This window comes from Pantherophis guttatus, chromosome 2 (genome assembly GCF_059756535.1).
Source record: "Pantherophis guttatus breed Tessera chromosome 2, ASM5975653v1, whole genome shotgun sequence".
NCBI lineage: Eukaryota > Metazoa > Chordata > Lepidosauria > Squamata > Colubridae > Pantherophis > Pantherophis guttatus.
The window spans coordinates 250,420,364-250,445,361 of NC_142064.1; the positions used below are offsets into that span (position 1 = coordinate 250,420,364).

Genomic DNA, 24,998 nt, shown 5'->3' on the forward strand with positions numbered 1-24,998 from the left:
AACCGCCGAACTGCCGACTTTTCGATCGACAAGCTCAACATCTTAGCCACTGAGCCATTGAGTCCCTTGTCCGAGATTACTAAACCATAATGTGGTTGGCCTCCATCCCAATGTATAAAAAAAAATCAAACTAGTAATGATATTTAAGTTTGTAAGCGCAGTTAATGATGTGTTTTGTTATGTATATTACAACCTTGAAGAACTTAGAGCAGATCAAGAACCATGGAAAGTGAGGAAGAGCAATTTAATTATTTCCCTTCCTCCTTTTTTTTTTTTTTAAAAAAATTGCAGTTTGCTCAGCCATAGATTTTTACAGAATATCTCCTCTTTGTAAACCTCCCTTGTTGCTCCTATGACTTTTATCATTTTTCTTCCCAAGGAAAAGACGTTGCAGGAAGAGATACTAGAATGGCTGGACTGTGATTGATATTATTAAAATTCCTCTATCTGAAACCACCCAACCTTTCCTTTCCAAAGGGATTTCCATATATATATAGAGTCTATTTTCTTACTTCTTCGTAGGGTTTATGTGTGTTTTTCTTCTAGCCAGGTTTTCCCTACGTAACCAAGGTTTTTCTGCAGCACCAGCTCAGTAGAATCACATCCACTCGATTCTGGGCTTTTTTCCTTTCTAACAGCTAGCAAGCTCTTCCTGCTAGGTGGGAGACCTATATAGATCTATTTCTAGCTCGTTTGCTTTCATCAGTAGGCCACACCCATATCTTATGTATCCTCCCTGTAAAGGTATAGTATCTACAGCTGGTGCTGCAGAAAAACCTTGGTTACGTAGGGAAAACCTGGCTAGAAGAAAAACACACATAAACCCTACGAAGAAGTAAGAAAATTGATACTGTATCTTTACAGGGAGGATACATAAGATATGGGTGTGGCCTACTGATGAAAGCAAACGAGCTAGAAATAGATCTATATAGGTCTCCCACCTAGCAGGAAGAGCTTGCTAGCTGTTAGAAAAGAAAAAAGCCCAGAATCTAGTGGATGTGATTCTACTGAGCTGGTGCTGCAGAAAAACCTTGGTTACGTAGGGAAAACCTGGCTAGAAGAAAAACACACATAAACCCTACGAAGAAGTAAGAAAATAGATACTATACCTTTACAGGGAGGATACATAAGATATGGGTGTGGCCTACTGATGAAAGCAAACGAGCTAGAAATAGATCTATATAGGTCTCCCACCTAGCAGGAAGAGCTTGCTAGCTGTTAGAAAAGAAAAAAGCCCAGAATCGAGTGGATGTGATTCTACTGAGCTGGGGCTGCAGAAAAACCTTGGTTACGTAGGGAAAACCTGGCTAGAAGAAAAAAAAAACATATATATATTGCTTTACTCTTTTTTACTGGAAAGCTGCAGTAGACCTTATCCCAGTGATGGCGAACCTTTTCAGCACCAAGTGCCCAAACGAGAACGTGCGTGCAGGTGCATGCTCCGGAAATCCGAAGACCAGCTGCTGGCATGCGCATGCCTGTTTTAAGGCCATTTTTGGCCGTTTTCAGGCTGTTTTTCAGACTGTTTTCAGGCCTTTTTCAGGCCTGAAACCAGCCTGAAAGCGGCCCAAAAAACAGCCTGTTTTTTGGCCGTTTTTCAGGCACTTTCAGGCTCGTTTCAGGCCATTTTTCAGACCAAAAATAGCCCAAAAAACAGCCTGAAAAAGGCCCGAAAAACAGCCTGTTTTTTTGGCGTTTTTAGCCATTTTTTCTGACCATTTTCAGGCTGTTTTCCGGCACTCTGGCACCTGCAAAGACAAGCTGGCCAGAAACCAGAAGAGCAGCTGGCGATGGCGCGCGTGCCAACAGAGAGGGCTCTAAATGCCACCTCTGGCACACGATGCATAGGTTTGCCATCCCAGCCTTATCCTAAACGGGAAACTGAAATTCACACAGCTAATATCATAGCTAGTTTGGTCCTAAGAAATTGTTCTGAAGGGGATATTTGCCTGCTTTTTCCATACAGGTAGTCCTCGACTTAGGATCACAACTGAGCCCCAAATCCCCTTCGTTAAACAAGGGAGTTGTTAAGTTTCGCCCCATTTTTGGGGCTTTCTTGCCACATTTGTTAAGTGGCTCACCGCAGTTGTTAAATTAGCAATACGGTTGTTAATCTGAATCTGGCTTCCCCATTGACGTTGCCTATCAGAAGGGTCACAAAAGGTGATCATGTGATGCCAGGACATTGCAACCATCATAAATATGAGCCAGTTTGCTAATTGTCCAAGTTTTGATCACGTGACCATGGGGATGCTGCAAACGAGTGCGAAAAATGGTCACAAGTAACTTCCCTTTTCCCGTGCTGTTGTGACTTCGAGCAGTCACTGAATGAATGTTTTAAGTCGAGGACTAGCTGTATCTCTGCTGGAGGAGCAGAGGAAGTCAGAAGACGCAGTCCTAGTGGCTGAGCCAGGGGTGCTGAAGGCATTTCTCAGCCCTTGCCCGTCTTTCTGGGGCATACTCCAGCATGGGCAGGACGAAACTGGTGAAGTGGGTAGCCTGAGGCTTTGGCCAGCTGTATTTATCAACGAGGATATGATGGAGGTCGTAGAAAGAGATCCAGGACATCCGGAGAAGAGCCCCTGCCAAAGGAGACGAAGAAGAAGCAGTTAAGTGGCCGTTACCGAAATGTTGTCCAGGCTTCACAGGTTTTACGCCACTAGCAACCGTGCCAAACATAATATTGGATTTGGATGTGTTTACAGAAGGGACGTCCAGGGGTGGCCTGCTGGGGGTTCGCAGGGGTTCGGAAGAACCTTTAGCTAAGATTCTGTGCAGTTCAGAGAACCCCCAAATCCCACTCCTGGCTGGTCCTGCACACCTCGCCCCGCCCTTCCCAGAAGTCCCCACGTGGCCTGTTTTGGATGCAGGTAAGTGCAGGGTGCACACGGAGGCTCGGGGAGGGCGAAAAATGGGCCTACCGGAAGTTCGGGAAGGCCTCCAGAGGGCCTCCAGAGCCTGGGGAGGCCGTTTTCGCCCTCTCTCAAGGAAAGTCTCCAGAGCCCGGGGAGGGCAAAAACATCCCCCCCCCCGCCATGGTGCAGGAGGCCTACTAGGCCTCGCCCACCATGGCCACGCCCACCCAGCAACCGGGCAGAGAACCCCTTGCTAAAATTTTTGAAGCCCACCCCTGCGGAAGTCTTGTAAATGCCAGGAGAGTGGTGGTGGTGGGGGGGGGGAAATCACAGCTTCCTGTCTTCATCTTGGCATCCTCACCTTGCCTGCTGAAGAAAGTGGACGTCTGCTGCCAAAGCAAAGCAATTTTGGGTGGGATTTTGCCCAGGAGTTCAATGATCCGAGCCACATGATCTGCAAAGCATAGAAAGCAGAGCCAGATATGTAGATTTAGGTGGGAGGAATGAGCTCGCCAAAGAGGCTGCGTGCACAATGTGGACCTACCATCATCTCTGGAAAAATGCTGGCCGGCTTGAGGTTTGAAAAGGTGCTTTCCAGTTGCCAGTTCAAAAGCCTACAAGATGAACAAGCCTTGAATCAAATCAGATATAAGCCAATTCAAATAATAGAAACAATACCCAGCAACTCAGATCTGTGGTTCGTGTCATGCGAAGGTTTACAGGCAGAAAAAAGTTGCATTTCCCAGAAATTATGTGAACACGAAGGACAAGAAGGAGACAAAAGGCTTTTTAGTGCAGCCGTAATTTCTTTTTTAAACTCTAAACTGACCCTCCTTGTCTGCATATCAAAAGGTTGAGCAGGCCAGGGCTGTCTTACCCTTTTTACAGATTAGATTACCTGCCCAAGCAATATATCAATGTCACAGACTGGAGGAAAGTCAATATGTCACTGTCACAAGGTCTGAGAAGAAGCTAACTGGGGTAGGAATCTGTTCTTTCAATCCTTCATTTTGTAATGAGGAACGGATAGTCCTCGATGTATGACCACAATTGGGACTGGAATTTCGGATGTAAGTTGGCACAGCCATAAAACATCATCAGATTGACCCTGGTTTTATGACCACTTTTACGTGCCTTTTAAATCTTGCGGCTAATTAAATCACCCAGTTATTACGAGAATCCAGCTTCCCCAACTGACTTTGGTTATTGGAAACTGTCTGGGAATGTCGCAAATTGTGTCCATGTGACACTGTCATCATCCTCATCCTCTTTTAACAACCCCATAATCCCTTGCAGGGTGGAGTCTGGGCAACTGAATAGAGCTGAGTGTTTACTGACCAGATGCCCTTCCGATCGCCAATGCAAAGTTTTTTTCAGCAGATATATTCTCTCAGTGTGCTCAGAGAAAGAAATATCTGCCTCTACCTAGGATCGAACCTACACCGCCTCCTGATTGTGAGGCAAGAGCTCCAACTCTAGGCCACTGCACCACTCTGACTACAAGACACTAACCAACAGAAATATGAGCTGGTTGCCCAGAGTCCAAATTACGATCACATGACTGTGGGAATGGGGCAGTGGCCATAACTTTGAGGACAATTCATAAGTCACTTTTTCTGAGGACATCGTAACTTCAAACCATTGTTAAAGAAACGGTCGTAAGTCGAGGACTGCCTGTTTATGCAACAACCTCTAGACTAGAAGTACGAGTTTGAGTTCTGGGTCATTGGCAAAGCTTTGTGAAATGGACTCCAGTGGGGTACAAAGGATCAGGGCTTGGCCATTTCCTTAGGCAAAGTTAGACAATATGCAGCCCAATTCTCATCCCCAACTTTAATGAAAAACATGGCAGTGTGATGAAGGAGGAGGAGGAGGAGGAGGAGGAGTGGAACAGTGAAATAGAAATGTCCATAATGAAAAAGGGAAGCATTCAGCCACATCCATTCTAATGGTATTACCACCTTGTATTTTAGGTGGGTGGGAGGGAATAATTTTTAAACCACAACAAAACTTTCTGTCCTAGGACAGCTACAAAGAATGAATCTAAATTACTTTCAAATAATTTAGAGATCTTAATTAAATAACTAAAATGGCCATGTGGGTTATGTTTCATTTGCTATTTGTATACATTTAACTTATTCGCTCTGGGGAAAAAAATCCAGTCTCAGGATAGTAACTTTTGCTTTTTGGGGTTCCCGTCCCCCACAGTGAGAAAGGGGTAGTCTAGGTCAAGAAAGAGACACCTCCTTTCTCCTAGAACGTGCCTGTCCTGAGTCAGCACAAAGAGAGATCTGACAATGACAGGTAGTCCTTTAGTTATGACCATAATGGAACCTGCCCATTACAGAACTTCAGATCTGGTTCGTAAGTCCTCTTTTTCAGGTAGGGCACCAAGCAACCTGTTTTAAATTAAGGGCTGTCTGAACATTGAAAATAAGACTAAATAAAAGAAGACAGTCCAAGGACTGGCCACCAACGTCTTATCTCCGGTAATCAGCTTATCTCCCAGGTTCAGCTCTAAACAGACGGCTGAAATTCCACAGGCCAGTATCACCATCACGTTTCTGCTACAAAGATGACCCAGGAGTCTGGTCCTACCAAACAGGCTGCGCTCCAAATATCAGCTGGGGTGCTGTAATCTAATCCAAGGAGAACCTCCACAGCTCTGTAGGGCTGGGTCTGGATCTTTTTGGAGAACGGCTTATACTGAAACAGAAAACAAACAAACAATTGAGATATTGAGAGTGGATTCTCACGCACCCCTTTAGATCCGAATGATGTTCTAGTAACCCAACCATGAACCGCCCCAAGTACTGGGTGTGCTTAGAGAGGATCGTTTGCCCTGCAAGATCCTCAAAGAACACCAAATTTATTTATTTGTGGAGTTAAGCTCGGGAGCCATCTGTTTGAAGGAAGGCAGAAGTGTTTAGATTTCCTTAGTTACGAGAAAAGACGACTAAGGCCGCAAACCTCAGCAGAAGTTCCATTAATATAGTTAATAGATTTATTTCTGAGTATGCATCAGTGGTGGGTTGCTCCTGGTTCTGCCCGGTTCTTGCAAACCGGTAGTAAAAGCAGCGGGAGGCTCCGCCCACCCGCCCGGATGTCATAATGGACAATCTGCACATGTGCAGAAGCACATGAGTGAGTGTGTACTCGCGCTCCCATTATGAACCGGTAGTAAAGGTAAGTAGAACCCACCCCTGGTAAGCATGTATTGTAAGTGATAGAAATTTCTAAAGATGGAGGCAGGATTCTAACCATGGTGGCACAGTGGTTAGAAGGAAGCATTGCAGGCTATCTCTGCCGACTGCCAGCAGTTCGATCCTGACCAGCTCAAGGTTGACTCAACCTTCCATCCTTCCGAGGTCGGTAAAAGGAGGACCCAGATTGTTGGGGGCAATAGGCTGACTCTGTAAACTGCTTAGAGAGGGCTGTAAAGCACTACGGAGTAGTATATAAGTCTAAGTGCTATCGCTATCCAACGGCTATCCTAACTCTCACTTCGAAGCACTTCTAAGCACTGAAATGCATGGGCAACTACAGGTAGTCCTTGACACATGATCACAATTGAGCCCAAAATTTCAGTTGCTAAGCGAGACAGTTGTTAAGTGAATTTTGCCCCATTTTACGACCTGTCTTGCCACAGTCGTTAAGTGAATCACTGCCGTTATGAACGGTTGTTAAGCAAATCTGGCTTGCCCATTGACTCTTCTTATAAGAAGCTCTCAAAAGTGATTATGTGACCCGAGAACACTGCAACTGTCATAAATAGGAGTCAGTTGTGAATTTTTATCCCGTGACCATTGGGGATGCAGCAACAGGCGTTAAGTGTGAAAAATGATCATAAGTCACATTTTTCACTAAATGAACTGTTGCAAGTCGAGGACTACCTGCAGTGGCACTGATTACTGATAGGTTGAGAACAATAAAAAAATCCTTGGCTTGTGACAATTGGGACCAGGATTTCCATTGCCAAGCAAGACTGCTGTTAAGTGAGTCACATTCAATTTTGCAACCATTTTGCCACAGTTGTTAAGTGAATCCAGCTTCCCCCACTTTGCTTGTCAGAAAGCAGGCAAGTTGCAAACAGTGATCAGATGATCCTGGGATGCTGCAACAGTGGTAAATGCGTGCCAAGAGTCTGAGTTAAGATCACACGGCTCTGGAGATGCTGGAAAGGTCATAAGTAGAGGACTGAATGTGGCTTTTTTCAGTGCTGTTGGAACTTCAAATGGTCATAAAAGAAATGATTGCTAAGTCGAGGACTTCCTGTACAAATGTAATTTTAAAAAATGACACGCCTCAAAATTGCAGCTACTGGCTTTTCTATCTTGAGAAATGAAATTAATATACACATTCATGGAGATCACGCCTGTGAATATTTAGTGGGCATGTGGTTTTATGTAACTCCTATGTGGAAAGGAAGCTTGCTGAACAGGAAATCCTGTAGAAGAGCCTTTAGTACAATGGACTAAAGCACTGTTATTAACATCTGCTGCTTGCAATTACTGCAAGTTCGAATCCCACCAGGCTCAAGGTTGACTCAGCCTTCCATCCTTTCAAAGGTAGGTGAAATGAGGACCCAGTTGTGGGGGCAATAAGCTGACTTTGTATAAATATACAAAAGTATGAAGGCTATTGCTTAACGCATTGTAAACCACCCTAAGTCTCCGGAGAAGGGCAGCATATAAATTAAAGCAAAAAAAATAAAAATAAAAAATCAATTGCTGAGAGGGGGCATTAGCAGGAACTGGATTTTGCTGAGTTTTGCAGGCAAGACTTCCAGAGCAGGGGTGAAATTCAGCAGGTTCTGACAGGTTCTGGAGAACCGGTAGCGGAAATTTTGAGTATTTCAGAGAACCGGCAAATACCACCTCTGGCTGGACCCAGAGTGGGGTGGGAATGGAGATTTTGCAATATCCTCCCCCAGGAGTGGGGAGGGAATGGGGATTTTGTAGTATCCTTCCCCTGGAGTGGGGTGGGAATGGAGATTTTGAAGTATCCTTCCCCTGCCACGCCCACCAAGCCACGCGCACAGAACCGGTGGTAAAAAAAAATGGATTTCACTACTGTTCCAGAGGCACCTGGGTGCTCCCTGTAGAAAGCTGAACTCAAGTGGACTTTGGGAGGAGATTAGGGATGTGATGGCACTTTACCCGTGGATACGTGCCATTTCTGATCCTAGAGCAGAGGCCTCCAACCTTGGTGACTTTAAGACTTGTGGACCTCAACTCCCAGCATGGCTGGCTGAGGAATTCTGGGAGCTGAAGTCCACAAGCCTTAAAGTTGCCAAGTTTGTCCTAGACCTAGAGAATCATTATCTCTTATTTTTTTTTAGTTGGTTTGTAGCCAGGACTGACTGACAAGTTCTAGTCTCCAAGCCATTTCACGGATCTAAGTCACTGTGGCTTGTAAACTACATCTTATTGCTTACAGCAGGGGTGTCAAACTCGCAGCCCGTGGGTCAGATCCATCACGTGCTGGCCAAGCCCACCCCCGATTTAGTGAAGGGGAGGGGGGAAATTCACGATATGTCACGTGACAACAACGTGACATCTCAAGTTTGATACCTGTGGCTTACAGGGTTTTGTGGGTCCAGCCCACAAAAAGTCATGATCAAATCAGTGGTGGGGTTCAAAAATTTTTACTACCGGTTCTGTGGGTGTGGCTTGGTGGGTGTGGCTTTGTAGGCATGGCAGGGGAAAGGATACTGTAAAATCTCCATTCCCACCCCACTCTGGGGGAAGGATACTGCAAAATCTCCATTCCCTCCCCAATCCAGGGTAAGGTTACTGCAAAATCCCCATTTCCTCCATATCAGCTGGGACTGGGGAGGCAGAGAATAGATGGGGGCGGGGGCGGTCAGAATTTTTACTACCGGTTCTCCGAACTACTCAAAATTTCCGCTACTGGTTCTCCAGAACTGGTCAGAACCTGCTGAAACCCACCTCTGGATCAAATGCACCATGCCATAGCACCAAGTGTGAATCCATTCAAAGGGTTCTGCACTTTTCAGATGTGGGGGGTGGGGGGGAAAGAAGTTAGCATAAGAGGAGAGGCTGGTAGAGACTCACGGTCCAGCATGCACTTCCCAGGTCTGCAATTTTCACTCCCATTTTCATTAGGTTGCCGCAGTCCAGAAGAGCTGCTGGGCCGTCTAGAACAAAGTCACACAAACAAAACCAGGTGAAGATCTTTCTTGGGGGGGGGGGGGGTCCAGCTGCACATCCAACCCCAGCTCATATCTGTTATATAGTAGCATCAGCCCCAGTTGTGGCTGTAGTTGGGGCATCTGCAGAGGAATAACAGTTATAACAGTAACAGAGTTGGAAGGGACCATTGGAGGTCATCTAGTTCAACCCCCTGTTCACACAGGAGACCCTATACTAGGGATTCGAACTGCCAAACTGCCGACCTTTCCAATCGACAAGCTCAGTGTCTTAGCCACTTGAGCCACCTTAGAAAAGGATCAAGGGCCAAAACATCAAGGCGATGATTATAATCACCTAACCAACACCTCTTTTTTTTTTAGCGCCCGGTCTCACTGCAGTTCAGGTGGGACCAACTGCCATTAAACTCTCCCCCTCCCGAACCGGCTTTTCGGCCTTTACCTTCGCCATCTAGAAATAGGTTTCAAACTTGATTTGTTTTCCTCTGTCCCTCCCCTTTCTGAACCATGTCTTTCAGATGGCAAGCCATTATTCCACCTTGAGTTCAGCCGAGGAGAAACACACAATATGTATGGAATAAGTGTAATACGTAATGAATCCTCGTCACTTAGAAACTTAGGAGATTCCAGAAATCAAAGTGGGGGCCTCTGGTGGCCAAAGATGTGTTCAACTGTAGGAAGTTAGCACCCACCCCTCTCCTAGGAAAATGAGATATTCTAGGAAATATTAAAAGGGCAGAGTATTTCCCTTAAAAGGGAGGCAGAAACTCAGCCCCCATCCCCATTTGTCAATGGGCCATTAAGGCCTGGGCCAGTCTATTCTACATAACAGAGAGCTACCTCCTTCAGGCAGAGCCATAGTAGGAATTGCCCAAAGCCCTTTCATTATATCATCACCCAGCAAGAGTCAACCAAGCTTGGGACACAGACAACCTACAAAGTTACCCCTGCATGGCCCCATGGGAGTCTGACAACCAATCAGAATACAAGCTCAAATTCAAACGCCCAGAGAGGGCATAAAACCCAGGCACTCTCAGCATCTCTTCCCTTTTTTCTTCACCCAAGATCTTCAAGGCATGTGATCCTGTCCACCATTAAAAACCATCTTTCCAAGCAGTCTCCATGTTTCCAGTGTCTTTCTTCCCCACTTGGAACTGAACCCAGATGGACATTTCTTCCAACACAACCCACTGAGCCATTATTTTTGCTTGGGGCGAGTGATCACAGGTTGTAAAATGAAAAGCAGCCCATAATATAGTGAAATCATTCACGGAACAGAGCCTGATTTAAAAATGCTGCATGCCTCTGCATCTAGATAGTGGTTCTTCCTGCCTAAAAGAAGGCTGGGGGATCCAGAGCCCCCCTTCTGAATATGGACTCCAGTGCCTATCGGACACGGGCTAGGTGTCAAGGAAGATGGGAGCTGGAGTCCAAACACAGAAGGCCATAGATAGGGTTGTCCAAGAGCAGAATGATGCCTGGTCTCTTGGTTTTTTGGTCTCTATTCCACCATTAGATGTTGATAAGAGCTGTGGTGAAAGTAATCCTCTCTGTATCTCCCATCATCTGCTACAGTGGGAATGCTTCACTGTGCTTAAAGGCTTGCTGGCTTGGGATATATTCCCTACAGCAGGGGTGTCAAACTCAAGGCCTGTAGGCCGGATCTGGCCCGTGGGGTGTTTGGATCTGGCCCACAGGGCTGCCCTGGAAACAGCAAAGGGCTGGCCCACTGTGCTTCTGCTAGCGAAAACTGAGCCTGGGCCAGCGGTGAAATCCTACCGGTTCACTCAGGTTCAGGAGAACTGGTAGGGGTTTTTTTTGTTTCGTTTTTTAATTTGATTTATATGCCGCCCTTCTCCAGAGACTCAGGGTGGCTTACAATGCGTTAAGCAATAGCCTTCATACTTTTGTATATTTATACAAAGTCAGCTTATTGCCCCCACAAACTGGGTCCTCATTTCACCTACCTTAGAAAGGATGGAAGGCTGAGTCAACCTTGAGCCTGGTGAGATTTGAACTTACAGTAATTGCAGACAGCTGGTGTTAATCACAATGCTTTTAGTCTGCTGAGCCACCAGGTAGTTTTTAGTGATAAAAACTACCAGTTTGGGCGAACTGGTAGTAAAAAAAACCTACCAGTCAGTATTTCCAACAATCAGCTGTGCTGCGCGATTTAAAAGTAGGAAATCCTGCTTTCTAGTGAATCAAAATCGCGTGGCACAGCTGTTCCCCACCCTCGCGGTTATACTTGCCTTCCCAAGCCTCTTTTCCACGCGTTTGATGCATACTGTGAATGTGTGCACGCAGCGTGCGTTTTGTGCGTACTATGCATGTGCATGCAGTGTGTGTTTGGCACGCATTTGGCGCGCACCACACATGCGCGGCCAGCAAACCAGTTCAGATTTCACCACTGGCCTGGGCACGCTGCCCGGACCACTACAGGTGCCTGAGACATGTGATATCAAGCTGGCCACATCCACACTGGCCACACTCACCTGGCCATGCCCCCTCCCCCCGAGGTCAAACACAACCCTTATGCGACCCTCAGTGAAATCGAGTTTGAGAACTCTGCCCTACAGGGAGCTCTTGAAACTCCCGAGAGAGCACACATGCTTCTTACAAATTGCTACCCCGTTTCCCAATTGTTTCCCAAGCCCAAACATACCTCCTGTCCTGGGTTTGTGGTTTACTCCCAGGCTGTGTTGGAAAGAAACCATGTTGTGCAGGCTTTCTTCGGTAACATACAGCAAGATGTTGTCTGGTTTGATGTCTGTGTGGATGATGCGACACTCCTTGTGCAGGAAATGTAAACCTTGGAGGATCTGCATTAGCCAGATACAAAAGGTGGTCAGTGGCACAAATTCTATCCATTGATACACAAGGTCAAGATAAAGACTTACAGGTCAGCCTTGATCCTTGGCAATGATCCCCGGTAGGGTATATAATTTCCTTGGCCACATGATAACAGTGGTTTGCCCTTCTTTCGCTGCCCAGCCTAGCTTTTAACCACCCAAAGACTAATCATTTCTAACTCTGTTTTGCTTCTATGCTCTAGACTGGCCTGTCCCAGGGTTAACAAAAAAGTGTTGCCTCTGTTTATTTCCGAAAACTTCTTTGTGTTGAAATTGTTTCTTCTCAAGCCTCTGATTCCGATCGAGGGAAAGCAGGTTTAAAATGGCCATCCAGAGACTTGGCTTTTTCCCAATGGCGGCTAGCATTAGATCTAAAAGCCATAAAGTGGCTGATTGATTGATTTTGGCATGGCCATTGTGGTTTGCTAGCCATTGCTTATGGTTTAGCCTGTGGAGGGAACTATGCCAATTATGATTTAAACAATTTCAGGATCAGCACAGCATGTGAATAAAACACTCTCTCATCCCTGTGCGGGTAACCAATGTTGAGCAGAGATAGCAAGTAGCAATAGCACTTACCGCTTCACAGTGCTTTTACAGCCCTCTGTAAGCAGTTTACAGAGTCAGCCTATTGCCCCCCAACAATCTGGGTCCTCATTTTACCCACCTCAGAAGGATGGAAGGCTGAGTCAACCTTGAGCCTGGTTGAGATTCGAACTGCCGAATTGCAGGCAGCCGGCAGTCAGCAGAAGTAGCCTGCAGTACGGCACTCTAACCACTGCGTCACCGCAGCTCATACCTTGATACCTTGGTTTAGTGTGCACAACCTAATCTTGCACTTGCGCAAATGGAGCTTTGTGCGCTCATCTGCCACTTGCGCGGCCCGCTTTCCAACAGACCGTGGATCGGTAGCGGTCCATGGATCAGGGATTGGGGACCTCTGTACTAGAAGGTGTTTCCATTCCACAGGGGGAAAGGAGGAGAATAGGCAACCAGATAGCCCCTCCGTGCACTAAGATCCCCCAAAATGTAGGGTACTGACTCTGGTCCAACCTAGAATCCATAAGGATTCTAGGGAATGTCTATGTGCCGTACATGTGTATGTGTCAAAACCTGCAAGATGCAAGGTGTAGTATTGTGACTGAAGGCCTTCCCATTGTGTACATGCCCGCAAAGGACGCTTGAATCACAATGCCACATCTGCCACTCCGCAGATCTTGGTGCACCCTTCCCCAACCGATGCTCCTTTTCGTTCTTCAGCTCTCCGGTGAAGTCCTACTCACCTGGCGCATGGCCTTCTTGACAAAGGGCAGAGGGAGGCCTTGGGAGCCTCGGATGCTCAGCACAGTCTGCAGCGAAGGTCCCAGGAGCTCCATCACTAAGCACACATGTGGGGCCAAGTCAGGGATCCACTAACTGAGAAGGTTCCTCTAATGCTGACATTGCTCTAAAAGGAAGGAGGTGAGGGCAGCATGGAAACGGGAGGGGAACTTTTTAGCATTGTACCCCATAAAATGTCAACTGAGACAGTCAAGGGCAAACCCAGGGTTATGGGTGCTCCAGGCAAGGCTTTTGGGCAGTGGTGAAATGTAAAATTTGTTACTACCGGTTCTGTGGGTGTGGCTTGGTGGTGGTGGTGGTGGTGGTAATATGACTGAGTGGGCGTGGCCTACTTTTTTTTTTTTTTTTACTTTTAAAACCATTTTTTCTACAACCTCTTCAGGCCGAAGAGGTTGTAAAAAAATGCTTTTAAAAGCCTCTGACGATCCCAGCTGACTTGCCTGATCGGCAGAGGCTTTTTTTTTTTTTTAAGCCTCTGACGATCCCAGCTGAGTTGTCTGATTGGCAGAGGCTTTTTTTCTTTTAAAAACATTATTTTCTACAACCTCTTCATCCGATGAGGTTGTAGAAAAAATGCTTTTAAAAGCCTCTGACGATTCCAGTTGTGCCGCACGATCATCAAAGGCCTTTTTTTTACTTTTAAAAGCATTTTTTCGGCCAAAGAGGTTGTAGAAAAAATGCTTTTAAAAATTAAAAAAAAAACTTTGATGATTGCACGGCTCAGCTGGGCATGGCGGGGGTTGGGCAGGGATTTTTGCTACCGGTTCTCCGAACCACCCGCCACCATCACTACCGGATCAGGCGATCCAGTCCGAACCGGGAGCATTTCACCTCTGCTTTTGGGTCTTTTTTTTTTAATATATGTGCGGAGTTTAACTACAATTTCTGGCTCTAAGTCTAAGACATCTTAAGGCTGTAAGACAATGTCTGTGGTTCTCTCTCTCAACCCTCTAAATAAATGGGGCTTTTATTTCTGGGAGATGTGGATAACAACAACAACAACAAAATATCATCATCTAGGAATCTTAGATTATTTTATTTTTTTCCCCACCCCTCTCCCTAAATTTCAGGGCAGCAATCAAGATGACTTCCTGCCTTTTATCCTCACAAACGAGATGGGCAACAGCACTTTCCCCCCAGTTATCAAATGAGGATAATTTGTGGTAGAATAAGAATTTAACAGAATAACAGAACTGGAGGAGATCTTGGAGGTCTTCTAGTCCAGCTCTCTGCTCAAGGAGAAAACAGCAGTAGCACTTTGACTTATATACTGCTTCACAGTGATTTACAGCCCTCTCTAAGCGATTTACAGAGTCAGCATATTGTCCCCAACCATCTGGGTCCTCTTTTTACCGACCTCAGAAGAATGGAAGGCTGAGGCAACCTTGAGCCAGTGAGGATCGAACTGCCAAACTGCTGGCAGCCGGCAGTCAGCGGAAGTAGCTTGCAGTAAAGCATTCTAACCACTGTATCACCACGGCTCAAACCCTGTACCGTTTCAGATAAATGGTTGTCCAACCTCTTTGAATCTAGTTCTCACTGAGGCCAAAGTCCAGCTCTAAGTTGTGAATGCTCCATCACTGGAGGTTTTTAAGAAGAGATTGGACAACCGTTTGTCTGAAATGGTACAGGATTTCCTGCTTGAGCAGGTCCCTTCCAACTCTGTTATTCTTGTAAAATCTGTTCCCATGAATGGGTGGGTGCCAGAGGTGGTATTCAGAAGGTTCTGACCAGTTCTGGAGAACCGATAGTGGAAATTTTGAGTAGTTCGGTGAACCGGTAGTAAAAATTCTGACTGGCCCGGCCCCCATCTATTCTCTGCCTCTCGAGTCCCAGCTGATTGGGAGGAAATGGGGATTTTGCAGTAACCTTCCCCTGGAGTGGGGTGGGAATGGGGATTTTGCAGTATCCTTCCCCCGCTATGCTCACCAAGCCACGCCCACCAAGCCATGATACGCCCACCAAGCCACGGCTACAGAACCGGTAGTAAAAAATTTTGAATCCCACCACTGGTGGGTGCTCATTGCAGGAATCATTGATTATATTGACCATTGTAATGTTTTGGCTATTCTGTATGTAATCTTGATTTCTGCTACTATCCTAGGTCGCCTCCCTTTGGGATTTCAGCAGGTTGAAATGTTGTTAAACAACCACGTTAATTATTTAATGAAAGTTAAAAGGTCTCCCTTGCATGTCTGCAGTTTTTCAGCCAAAGCCACAAATTCACTGACAGGAGGGAACAGAGAAACCATATTTAGCCAAGTTTCCTGTCAGGGACAGGCTGCGTTTGATGTGGTTCTTCCCTCACACTGTCTGCCCTGAGAGAGAAATTGCTCTTCTGTCAGGCTGCCACACAGAGGTAGGAGAACAGCTGCAGTGCGATTTCATCACCTCTCTGACAGGATCAGCCGTCTTGAGCTTTTTCCAAGCTGTCACCTGATCAGCAGCTCTTCTCCCAAGAACTGTTTTCATCCCAGTTCTCTCAGGGAGCGTTCCAAGAAAGAGCTTGCTTTCCCACCTCCATCTTCACCTCTGCTCTCTTTCCTTATGAATCTTATTTTTGCAAATGAAGCCCTGAGAGCAGATGCCCTCTCCCTAACGAATCTGCGCAAACCAAACAAAACCACTTTCACTGAATAAATTTTTTTAAAAATAAATTCAAGTGATATTTTAATTCTTCCCTTCATTTTACTGATTGACCAGGCTGGTCCCAGAAGATGGCCTTTTTCCGCAGTGGCCCCTGCTCTGCGGAACATTCTTCCCTTTGGAGATTTAGAATGGCCCCATCCCTGTTAGCCTTTCGTAGGGGCCCTAAAAATCTGGCTATGTTTCCATGATGGGGGTGCTGAACGTGTTAACATTTCCTGGCCGTATTGCTAACTAAATATCTTGCTCCTATGTATATTTAATTAGGATGTTTTTAATGTTTTTAGTTTTAAAATGTTTTTAGTATTTTTACATGTATTATATATATTTTTTGAATTGTAAGCTATCCAGAATCGTTGACTGAGATGGATAGCTATAACATTTTAATAAATAAACTATCCTATCTATCTGTCTGTCTGTCTGTCTATCTATCTATCTATCTATCTATCTATCTATCTATCTATCTATCTATCATCTATCTATCTCTATCTATCTATCATCTATCTGTATCTATCTCTATCTATCTATCTATCATCTATCTGTCTCTATCTATCTCTATCTATCATATCTATCTATCTATCTCTATCTATCTCTATCTCTATCTATCTATCTATCATCTATCTATCTCTATCTATCTATCATCTATCTGTCTCTATCTATCTCTATCTATCATATCTCTCTCTCTCTCTCTCTCTCTCTATCTCTATATCTATCTATCTATCATCTATCTATCTCTATCTATCTCTATCTATCATCTCTCTCTCTCTCTCTCTCTCTCTATATATATATATATATATCATCTATCTATCTCTATCTATCTATCTATCATCTATCTGTCTCTATCTATCTCTATCTATCATATCTCTCTCTCTCTCTCTCTCTCTCTATCTATCATCTATCTATCTCTATCTATCTTTCATCTATCTGTCTCTATCTATCTCTATCTATCATATCTCTCTCTCTCTCTCTCTATCTATCTATCATCTCTCTCTCTCTATCTATCTATCATCTATCTGTCTCTATCTCTATCTATCATATCTCTCTCTCTCTCTCTCTCTCTATCTATCTATCTATCTATCTATCTCTATCTATCTATCTCTATCTCTATCTCTATCTACCTCTACCTCTTCCTCTACCCCCCTCCCTCCCTCCCTCCCTCTCTCTCTCTCTCTCTCTCATCATCTTCTGTCCCTGGATACCATCATTAGCCTTGTCAATATTAGCTCCCCCAATTTAGGATTTTCCAGATGTATGGAACTACAATTCCCATCACCACTTCCCATCAGATAAAGAGTGTCGCAGTCCATCTTATCTGTAGGACCCTCGGTTGGAGGAGGAGGCATTCAGACAATGCAAATCTGGCTTGCTGGCCTTGTGGTCCCTGTGCTATCAACCAAAGGATATGGAAACCATTTTCTCCGATCATTTTGAAATCATCCAAAAGGTGGATGATGTAATCGCTGCCCCGGTCTTTCCTCCTCTTGCTATTCACCTGTCGAAAGAGGAAGAAGAAAAGTGACGCAACAAAGAAAGCTACAATCTTTTCTCGTGTCATCCCAAAATGCAAAGCAGGGAACTGCAGGCTTAGCTTACAGGAAGAGAGATTTGATTGAGGGTTAAGAAAGAATTCTGGAAACATAAGAGCAGCTTTGCAGGGAAAGTAAGTACCAGAGAAGTGGTGGCTTTTACTTTTCTGGATGTGTTCCAGCAGAGGCTAGGTAGCCATCTGTTAGGGATGTTTTAATTTAAATTCCTTCACTGAACAAAAGTTTGGACTGAATGACTCCTGCCAGCCGTATAATTGTACAGAATTTATGCAAATCACTCATTTTTTGAGGCTTGTCTTGAACTGTCCTCAGTCTGCAATTTAGGGATAATTGGAATCTAGATTTATATACACGAGCAGGCACTGGAACAATTGTTCTTTATGGAGCATAGAAAAAATGGGCCCGTCCATTGCACGGCGAGCTACCGCTTAGACACACTGACTGAAGTTGCTGTAGATTAGAAACCTGATTGGCCTCAGATGTTCTATCGGCCTCCACTGGAGAAGAATAAGTGCCTGTCTCGACAAGCCTTGTGAATCAAGGCGGGATGAACTAGCAGGAACATCTGGATAGACATCTTCCATTTTTTGCTGTTCAACAACCTTCCTGATGACATCACCCTGTGCTCCTCCTCTCCTGCTTAAGGGAGATGAGTGAAATGTGGACCAGATGGTGGGGTACTTGAACATGCAAAAGGTCAGGAGGAGATTCTGCTGGCCAGATGGGCCACCCTGATGGGCCAAACTAGACTTCGTGGGCCAGAGGTTTCCCCCATTCCTTTATAACATGCTGGCTGGGGAATTCTGGGAGTTGAAGTCCACCCCTCTTCAAGCTGCCAAGGTTGAGAAACACTGCTTTATAGATTCTCGAGATTGGAATTCAGATTGGCCTCATCCTGATTCATCTGAAGAACGGTTGCAGGAATTGATTACGGCCAGTCTAGTGAGAAGAAGGACTAGGGGGGGACATGATAGCAGTGTCCCAATATTTGAGGCGCTGCCACAATGAAGAGGGGTCAACCTATTTTCCAAAGCACCAGAAGGCAAGACAAGCAACAATGGATGGAAACTAATCAAGGAGAGAACCAACCTGGGAATTTCCTAACCATTAAGAACCATTAACCCTGGATCGACATGTCTTCAGAAGTTGAGGGTGCTCCATCACTGGAGGCTTTTGAGAAGAGATTGGACAACCATCTGTCTGGAATGAAAAACTGCCTCTTGCATGAGCAGGGGGTTGGACTAGAAGACCTCCAAGGTCCCTTCCAACTCTATAATCTGGTTATTCATTGATACTTACATAGCGAAGGAGCATGACTTCATCCAGGGCTGCCTCAGCAAAATTCTCCCCTCCCTTGGGAACCTTCACAGCCACACACCTCTTTTTCCTGAAATAAAATTAATTGCTTAAAACGAGTGCAGAATAAAAGGTCTTTTTTCTTGGCTTTGTGTTGCCTTGAATTCCATTGGCCGATCTTTCGGACATTGGCTTACATTATCCCGTTCTGGCAATGGAAATCCATTGATGAAGCCTGCTTTCAAAGGGCAACTTTTAAAAGTAAAATGGGATGTGATGGTTTCCTTGAAAGAATTGAATATTGAAGTGGATAGGTCAGTGTTGGCAAACCTTTACATCACTCTGTGCCAAAACGGAAGCCCGCATACACGCGGGGGAGCACCGGAAACCAGAGGAACAGTTCCCCGGCGCACATGTGCACCTGGGAAGCTGAGCTTCTGGTTTCTGGCGTGCGCATCAGAGGTGGGTTTCCGCAGGTTGTGACCAGTTCTGGAGAACCGGTAGCGAAAATTTTGAGTAGTTTGGAGAACCGGTAGTAAAAATTCTGACTGGCCCCACCCCCATCTATTCTCTGCCTCCCGAGTCCCAGCTGATTGGGAGGAAATGGGGATTTTGCAGTAACCTTCCCCTGGATTGGAGAGGGAATGGAGATTTTACAGTATCCTTCCCATGCCATGCCCACCAAGCCACGCCCACAGAACCGGTAGTAAACATTTTTGAAACCCACCACTGGTGCGCATGTGCACCGGTTACCTGGTCTTCCTGTTTATAGCGTGCATGCATGCGTGAAGAGCAGCTGGCCAGCGCGCATGTACATGCCAGAACCCAGAAGAGCACGGGCGACGGCTGGCGTGCCCGGAGAGATGGCTCTGTGTGCCACTTCCAGCACGAGTGCCATAAGTTCGCCATCACTGGGATAGGTGTAGCTGGTAAGGTACAATACAAGGAGGACAGATATCTCCTAGCCAAACCCAGAGTAGGAAATAGATGTGTGGGAGGAGAATATGTGCTAGGCAGGTGTCAGATGCAAATAACCAGGAACATTAATTGAATTCAATATACAGAAGAGTTTATTATTGCTACCTATAACACAAAAATCTGGTCTAGTGCTAAACTGGCACTAGATTAGAGTCAATGGAATTCATGGAGGGCTGGATTTGGGATGATTCCAAACTGATGACATGTTTAACTCTGCCCTTCCAGCTAGGCCTGCTCTTTTGTTACAGCAAGATAGACATCTCATCATGGAGAGGAGGGATCTATTAAGGATGCCTCTGTTGCAAAAAGGGAAAATCTCTCAGGTCCGTATTTCCTCTGCTCCCAAGATTTCAGCACCCAACAGCACTAATATCTGGTTCCCTAAACCTCCCCCAGGGCTGAATCCAGAGAAAAATGCCAGACCATCAACGACCCTCTAATTTTAAAGGACTGAGCTGTTCTAGAGAAGCAAAGCTTAGAATTCCATTTTCCCTTGTAGCCTGATATGAACTTATTCCCTTCACCCAGGTAGACCAGCTATGAAACTCGTAATGTGACTGGGTGGGCGTGGCCAACTTTTTTTTTTTACTTTTAAAAGCATTTATTTACAATCTCTTCGGCTGAAGAGGTTGTAAAAAAAATGCTTTTAGGAGCCTCTGACAATCCCAGCTGAGTTGCTTGATCGTCAGAGGCTTTTGTTTTCTTTTAAAAGCATTTTTTGGGCGGAAGAAAAAATGCTTTAAAAAAAAAAAGCCTCTGATGATCGCGCGGCTCAGCTGGGCATGGAGGAGGGCAGGGATTTTTGCTACTGGTTCTCCAAACCACCCACTGCCATCGCTACTGGATCGGGCGATCCGGTCCGAACCAGATGTGAAGTTTCCGAAAGATGCCCTAATTAATTCATGAGCCATGAGCCAAACTTCAAAAGAAATACAGTCATTTATTAGGACCACCATTTCGGGAATATTCGGATGCAGTTAGAACTAATCCCACGTAGATTTACGTTCCCCTATGACCCTGTCTCTCCCCTCCTCTCTGGCCATGTCATAAATCACATTCTCCAATTTACCACTTTGACTGGCTGTGAAATCCAACAGCCTCCTTCTGATTGCAGTCAGGAAGAATGTATGGAATGCACTTCAGTTAGGGAAATCAATCAGCTCTATCAGTTCTCCCTCCCTCCTGCTCATGGCAACTTGAAAGCTTTGCAAGTTGACACCGGAAGCATTTCACCCCTGCCATTATGCAGCTGTGGGCTATGCTGTCTCTTACCTGACTGCGCCCCTTCCCCTTTTGTTTTCCAAGGTCATTCCCACATACTATTACATCTAAGTCGCTCTTCCAGCCAGTTTAAGAAAGGCATTGCTGATCTCTTCAGCCTTTCCTCTAGTTCCCAGGTTCCAATGCTGGCTTTTTTCAAATGAAGACCATAAAGCACTTTCAACCAATGTCTCTGTGCGATTATTCCATCCTTTCCTACTCGGTGGATTGTTTTGAGATGAAGGGAAAAAAGGATGGTAGAAGAAATAGAAAGACATCTATTACTGTGATGGAATGTAGGAAGGAGTGGCTGCATTCCAGAGGGCAAAAAGGCAGCAAAGCTTAGACAGTTTGATCAGGAGAAAGAGAATTAAGAAGGTTCCTCCCTAGGAATTCTCAAAATAGTATGTATAGTGATGCAAATAGTTGCTTTAGTTGGGCAAGATTTCTGTCTGTAGGTGAGGAACAACAAAGGAAACTGCTCTGAAGTAATTCTATGTGTCTTCCTTGGTTCTTGGGCCTGTCAGTTACTGACAGAAAACCAAGATTGCTTGGACAATCCGTGCAGTTACTAAGTGAGACAGAACGATTGCATAATGAAAAGGTCTATCTGGAAGCATCTTTGATGTGTGCTTCTCATGAATTATTTGTCTACTGACTTCCAGGAAAGCCATGGTGAATTGAAAACGACTCTGCTGAGAGCAGAGCTTATGACCATGGTAGAACAAGGATCCAGCAAATGGACCGGTTTCTCAGAATTCCTCCCCAGAGAAGGAGCATATTGGAGATCGCTCACAACATCGCTCCAGATATTAGCTCCTCAGAGACCCTATGAGTTTACAGCTCTAGGAGCTGAATTAGTGCCATTTTTACCCAAACCAGGGGTGAAATCCAGCATGTTCTGACAGATTCTGGAGAACCGGTAGCGGAAATTTTGAGCAATTCGGATAACCAGCAAATAACACCTGGCTGGCCTCAGAGTGGGGCGGGAATGTAGATTTAGCAATATCCCCCAGGAGTAGGGAGGGTATGGGGATTTTATAGTATCCTTCCCCTGGAGTGGGATGGGAATGGAAATTTTGCAGTATCCTTCCCCTGCCATGCCCACCAAGCCATGGCCATCAAGCCATGCCACACCCACCAAGCCAAGACTCTGGGTTTACCTATTTCTTTCTTAATAACTTCTGAGAATGGCTTGTTAACAGGTGAGGATATATATATATATTTAAATGAATGAATGAATGGTTTTCAGAAAAGCGTGTTTCCTCACACCAAATGAGTTTCCTTCAATCTTTGGCAAAAGAAGTTTTATGCAAGTTTAAGGACTTAAAAAAATCTTAATTTGGAATAAACAGCAAAAGGATGATTAGAATGTTCATTTGGAAAGTTTAAAACAGATTAAGGGGCCAGATTGTTTTGAAATAAGAGTTTAAAATTAATGACAAGAATTCTTTCCTGTGGGAAAATTCTGTTGATTAAAAAAAATATATAAGATTGGATTTTGAAGGTTGGACGTTAGAGAGAACCGAAAAGAAGCAAAGATTATAAATAAAGGAGAAAAGATCCATTAATACTGAATGGAGCAATGTAAGGATATTTGGGAACAACGCAGTCAGAAATTATTCTTAAAATTGTCTGCTATCATAAAACTTGATTCAAAAGGGATTATAGAAGAGGAACTGGTTTTACTGGATAAAACAGAGACTGAGGCTGATTCCAATGTGAATTTTAAAATGACAGGTTATTATAATGATATGGAAAATGATATGTCACACTGGATTTACAAATAAAACTAGCTGATGACTTAATAATTAAAAGGGATATGCAAATAACAAATCACAAAAAAATGGCTCGGATAACTATTTTGGATTTACAAACAAGAAGTGTTAAAGTTTTGAAGGACAATGAAAAGGAATCAAGTTCCGGGACACTATTTAAAGAGATTAGAGATGAAAATTATTAAAAGCCAACGAAAAAATACAAAGTTAATTTATTTGATTGAGATTAAAATATATATGTTGTTGTTTCTGGTAACTCTTAATGGATTTTTTGCTGACAAATTACAATAGTTTAAAGATTTGTTTATAGACACAAGCTGAGATACAGGAAGAAGAGACTGTTCATTCTATTTTCAGTAGTATCAGAGAAAGTGCTAAATTCCTGAAATTGTTTTTACTTGTCAAGATGAAGGGGAATTCGTTTATATCTATCTTCTTTTTTCTTTTCTATGTATATTTTTTCTTTCTTTTAAATATTTTCCTTGCACTTTTTCCCTTTTATTCTTTTACATTTTTCTTAGTTCTAAACTAATTTTAAAAAAATGAATGATTTGTCAGCCAACCTGAGTACTTCTCAGTGAACCATGGTGGCACAGAACCATGGTGTGGCAGTGGTTAGAACAAAGTATTGCAGGCTAATTCTGCCGACTGCCAGCAGTTCGATCCTGACCGGCTCAAGGTTGACTCAGCCTTCCAGCCTTCCGAGGTTGGTAAAATGAGGATCCAGATTGTGGGAGGCAATATGCTGACTCTGTAAACCGCTTAGAGAGGGGGGTGTACACAGGGCCGTCTTAACAGCATTATGGGCCCCTGGGCAAAGCAATGTACTGGGGCCCCTACGACAACTACTCATAGGAAGAAAAATGTAAATGGTTGATAAAATTAAACATATATTTGCATGTTAGTATTAATAAAAAATGCAGTAAAATGTAATAAATATGTTGCTGTATTTATATGATACAAGGTGCATTGAAGGGTTAACATACACAGATTAGCATGGGGCCCCTATGCTCATGGGGCCCACAGGCAATTGGCCATCAGGCCCATGTGTTAAGACAGTCCTGGGTTACATCTCTGTCCTTTCTCTGTAAGGTTTACTGGCACCACCACTTCAGGATTTTGAACGCCAATCTTCTCTTACACCCACACTGGAATTAAAACTTTTTTCCATGCCAAAAATATGATTCTATCTAGCTATAACCCTCCTTCAACAGCAGAATGCACACTTATGATTTCCTACGGATTATCAAAAAGTTAATTAAGATCTGGTCATTTTGTTTACTCACCCAGCATCTTGGCAAAGCCAGACTGTTGAAAAGTACCCATAGCCCAGATTTTGGACCACGTGGTATCTTCCATTGAATGTCTCTCCTTTCTTCACCGGATAGTAGCCGTCTGCAAAAAGGCAGAAGTTGGAATCACTATGTTACTACAGCTAGTTTTCGACTTGCAACCATCCATTTAGTGAACCTTCAAAGTTACAGGATTGAAAAATGTGACTTATATCCAATGTAGCATCCCTGCTGTCACCTGATCAAAATTTAATTGCTTGGCATCTGGAGTGTATTTACAATGGTTATACAGCATCCTGGGGTCATGCTAAGCAAAGTCAATGGGAAAAGCCGGATTTGTTTAAAGGCAGCATCGTTCATTTAACAACTGCATGACTCACTTAACGACTGCCTAGCTTAACAATGGAAACTCAACTCAATTCTGGTTGTAAGTGAAGGAAAATTTGTAAGAGACATCCAAAGTCTGGTGGCTTAGTTTTACAATGATATATACTTCAGAATATAACAGGAAGCCCCTTCTGCAATGAGATTAATCTGAAGATAATTTAAGAAGATTCTCAAATGCGCAGTGAACTTGCTAATTATGTTTACCTTGTCTCTCTAACACCCATCTCCTCCCACTTATGACTGTAACCTTGTTGCTGGTATCCTTAAGATTTATATTGACTGTTTCCCTATGACTATCATTAAGTGTTGTACCTTATGATTCTTGACGAATGTATCTTTTCTTTTATGTACACCGAGACAAATTCTTTGTATGTCCAATCACACTTGGCCAATAAAGAACTCTATTCTATTCTATTCTATTCTATTCTATTCTATTCTATTCTATTCTATTCTATTCTATTCTATTCTATTCTATTCTATTCTATTCTATTCTATTCTATGGCTGTGTGTGTGTATGGCACACTGAATCGCAAAGGCATTTTTGCCTATGTGGGGAATCTGCTGTTGAATCTTTAAGCCATGTATTTTTGTGTG

The 24,998-nt window shown here is 44.2% G+C and overlaps 1 protein-coding gene across 1 annotated transcript in view; it reads right to left on the bottom strand.

Moving 5' to 3' along the window:
* Positions 1–218: 218 nt before the first annotated feature.
* Positions 219–24,998, bottom strand: part of LOC117673936 (SRSF protein kinase 3-like) — a 31,963-nt gene continuing 7,183 nt past the window's right edge. Inside the window, exons 3-13 of the mRNA XM_087883825.1 lie at positions 24,012–24,120; positions 18,713–18,800; positions 17,269–17,358; positions 13,163–13,267; positions 11,693–11,849; positions 8,933–9,015; positions 5,454–5,561; positions 3,400–3,469; positions 3,217–3,309; positions 1,284–2,582; positions 219–777 (exon numbers count right to left, since the gene is read on the bottom strand). Coding sequence (XP_087739951.1) covers positions 2,398–2,582; positions 3,217–3,309; positions 3,400–3,469; positions 5,454–5,561; positions 8,933–9,015; positions 11,693–11,849; positions 13,163–13,267; positions 17,269–17,358; positions 18,713–18,800; positions 24,012–24,120 — 1,088 coding nt within the window. The 3' untranslated portion in view covers positions 219–777; positions 1,284–2,397. The remainder of the gene's footprint in view (positions 778–1,283; positions 2,583–3,216; positions 3,310–3,399; positions 3,470–5,453; positions 5,562–8,932; positions 9,016–11,692; positions 11,850–13,162; positions 13,268–17,268; positions 17,359–18,712; positions 18,801–24,011; positions 24,121–24,998) is intronic.